At 44.7% G+C, this 3495-nt stretch overlaps 1 protein-coding gene across 4 annotated transcripts in view; it reads right to left on the bottom strand.

The window, feature by feature from the left end:
• LOC123980308 (H-2 class II histocompatibility antigen, E-S beta chain-like) overlaps window positions 1-3495 on the bottom strand; it is a 236945-nt gene that overhangs the window by 35186 nt on the left and 198264 nt on the right. For all 4 annotated transcript variants that reach the window (XM_046064631.1, XM_046064629.1, XM_046064630.1 and 1 more), the window contains exons 2-6: window positions 3165-3267; window positions 2767-3039; window positions 1035-1248; window positions 886-953; window positions 470-583 (exon numbers count right to left, since the gene is read on the bottom strand). In XM_046064631.1, the coding sequence (XP_045920587.1) occupies window positions 470-583; window positions 886-953; window positions 1035-1248; window positions 2767-3039; window positions 3165-3267 (772 nt within the window). The remainder of the gene's footprint in view (window positions 1-469; window positions 584-885; window positions 954-1034; window positions 1249-2766; window positions 3040-3164; window positions 3268-3495) is intronic.

Genomic DNA, 3495 nt, shown 5'->3' with positions numbered 1-3495 from the left:
CTCTGTGTACTGGTGTAAACTGGTTTCAGACTCTGTGTACTGGTGTAAACTGGTTTCAGACTGTGTAAACTGGTGTAAACTGGTTTCAGACTGTGTGTACTGGTGTAAACTGGTTTCAGACTCTGTGTACTGGTGTAAACTGGTTTCAGACTGTGTGTACTGGTGTAACCTGGTTTCAGACTGTGTGTACTGGTGTAAACTGGTTTCAGACTGTGTGTACTGGTGTAACCTGGTTTCAGACTGTGTGTACTGGTGTAACCTGGTTTCAGACTGTGTGTACTGGTGTAACCTGGTTTCAGACTGTGTGTACTGGTGTAAACTGGTTTCAGACTGTGTGTACTGGTGTAAACTGGTTTCAGACTGTGTGTACTGGTGTAACCTGGTTTCAGACTGTGTGTACTGGTGTAATCTGGTTTCAGACTGTGTGTACTGGTGTAAACTGGTTTCAGACTGTGTGTACTGGTCTGACCTCGGGCCTTCCTCTTGTAGTAGATGAATCCAGCCAGAGATAAGATCAGACCCAGGATCAGTCCTGAGGCTCCGATGGCGATCTTGTTTCTCTCAGACTCAGGCAGGGACGGGTCTGAAGACAGACAGGTAGAGAGACAGACAGGTAGAGAGACAGACAGGTAGAGAGACAGACAGGTAGAGAGACAGACAGGTGAACAGGCAGACAGGTGAGCAGACAGACGAGCAGACAGACAGGTAATCAGACAGACGAGCAGACAGACAGGTGAGCAGACAGACAGGTGAGCAGACAGACAGGTGAGCAGACAGACAGGTGAGCAGACAGACAGGTGAGCAGACAGACAGGTGAGCAGACAGACAGGTGAACAGACAGACAGGTGAACAGACAGACAGGTGAGCAGACAGACAGGTATTTACCCCAGTCAGTCACCAGAGGTTCCTTCAGGCTGGCGTGCTCCACCACACAGGAGATCTTCTCTCCAGACCTGATTCAACACAAACCAGCACGTCAGACTTTCTGCCACACTTACTGACAGACCTGGACCTGGACCTGGACCTGGACTCACCTGGGCGTGTACTCCAGGTGAGAGTGGACCTGGTAGTACCAGTCCCCGTCTGCCAGCTCATCAGTGGAAGTGACATCAGAGGTGACTTCCTGTCCGTCTCTGAGCCAGCCCACTCTGATCTGTTTGGGGTAGAAGCTGAAGACGCTGCAGACCAACATGGAGGGATGTTTACCACCAGAGGGCGTCTCGGAGCGCAGCCTGACGTAGGGCTCAGCTGCAACACAGAGTTTATTTTAACTTTATGGTATTATGAGGTAGTAGCAGTAGTACCGCCTGCAGTATTAGTACTAGTTGTTGTCTAATATTAATAATACAGTTTGGATACGTGAGCTGAGTCGTTCAGTGAGGAACAACATCACGACACACTGGTTCTCACTGGTATCTGTTACCATGGAAACCTCCAGGTTAGCCCGGTGCCGTCTGCTCTGATCATGTGACCTTAGGGCTGGGCGATATAGCAAAACACTGTTATCACGTGAACTGAAGAAACCAGATGGTTAATTGTAGTTTTCAACTTTTCTTTATGGTCAGAATGTGACACTTGATGCCAAACTGTGGATGGTGCAGTGGGTAAGACACATGCCTTTGGTGTGAGAGACCTGGGTTCAATCCCCCCACTGTGACCCTGAGCAAGACACTTAACCCCTCGTTGCTCCAGAGGCGTGCGACCTCTGACGTGTAAATGTAAGTCCCTTTGGATAAAAGCGTCCAATAAATGTCGCTTCAAAAATCTGACGTACAACATTCAGAATTATTATGATAACTTGTTTTTTAAAAGAATATCATTAAATGTTTCCCTCAACAAAATAAAGATCTTTCAGTAAAATTAAGTGTTAATTAGTTCAGGATTCTAAGGAATTAAATCAAACATTAACGATATATTGACCGACCGACCGTCCGTGATCTCCTGTCCCTGTACGCCCCAACGCCCCATTCCCTCTACGATACCTACAATGGGTTGTGTCGCTATTCCGACCGGCGCAGCGAACAGTTGGTGATCGTTCCCTCTGGCTGGATGAATTTAAAAGTAAAAGTACTAAATGAACAACAGGTGATATGTTGCACTTTTTAAAGACGTCATTCTGCTGCACATCTTCATCTCTAATTCCTACTTCTAATCTCTAATATCTCCTTTCCTGCTGCTCACGTTGACTGTGAATGAAATGTAATCTGGGTTCAATAAAGCAGCAGAATACACTGCTGGGGAACTGGTTCTCCGTAAATAATATTAAACAGAGTACGGTCAGACCTGCTCTATATCAAAAGTGCAATGAGATGACTTTGGCGCAACATAAATAAAACTGAACACATTTGAAATTAACATAAACATTTACCTGGGCAGGTAAAACAAATGACTGCTTACTGTAAAAAGATCTGTGGGGTCGTCGATCTTGGCAGCGATGTTAGTGATATTTAATGTTAATCAATTTAACGCTATTTTATCATCAGTAGTAGCAGCAGCAGAGTTTCTCCACCAGGAGGCGACAAAGACTTTATTCTGATGTGTTGAAGGAACATGAACATTAGTCTGGTATTATATTTCATAACGTTTGTAACTCAGAACAAACTGCTGTGTAAAATCAGATAATATTATAAACATCTTCTGTGCATGATGATCAATATAAATATATAAATCAGAGCTGAGGTTGGTTCAGTCAGAGTGTTAATGAATCAATAAGTAATCAATAACATGATGATCTGATGCTGTTGGATGTTACAGAAACAAACTCACCTGACTTAGTCAGAGCAGCCTGGTAGTCGATCCCAACGTTGTTTAGGCAGACCCTCTCCTTCTCACCTCTCTGCTGAGCCATTATTGAAGCATCTTTGTTCCAGTTATCAGCGTTCTTCAGTCCCCACTCAGTGTATCCAACATACTGACCCACACTGCTGCTGAACCTGGCGTACTCCTTCTTGTTGTAATAGTAAGAGCTGATGTACTCGATGTCCTTCAGCTCAGTGGAGTTAAACTCACAGCGGGTCACTACATATTCCATAAATCCATCTGAAGAACAAAGATCAGACTATTGATGAACGATCAGATTGTTGATCAATGTATTAATCAGTGATCAGTGTATTGATCAGAGTATTGATCAGTAATCAGAGTATTGATCAGAGTATTGATGGTACCTGCTGCGTGGAGGCTGATGAAGAGGAGGGAGAAGCTGAGAAAGGATGAAGCCATGTTCCTCTGTTGACCTGACAAACACTGAGAGAGTCTGACTGAGAGCTGCTGGAAGAAGCAGAGGAAGGATCACATGACCTGATCATCATCTGTTACCAGGCAGACGATGGGACACAAGTCACACTCTGTTACTGATCGCTGATATTGATACGTCTACATTATCTGGAGGTTATTGATCATCTGTTACCAGGCAGACGATGGGACACAAGTCACGCTCTGTTACTGATCGCTGTTATTGATACGTCTACATTATCTGGAGGTTATTGATCATCATCT

Source organism: Micropterus dolomieu, linkage group LG12, assembly GCF_021292245.1.
Source record: "Micropterus dolomieu isolate WLL.071019.BEF.003 ecotype Adirondacks linkage group LG12, ASM2129224v1, whole genome shotgun sequence".
NCBI lineage: Eukaryota > Metazoa > Chordata > Actinopteri > Centrarchiformes > Centrarchidae > Micropterus > Micropterus dolomieu.
Note: the sequence above shows the minus strand (reverse complement) of the source record. Positions and strands in the feature narration are given on the sequence as shown.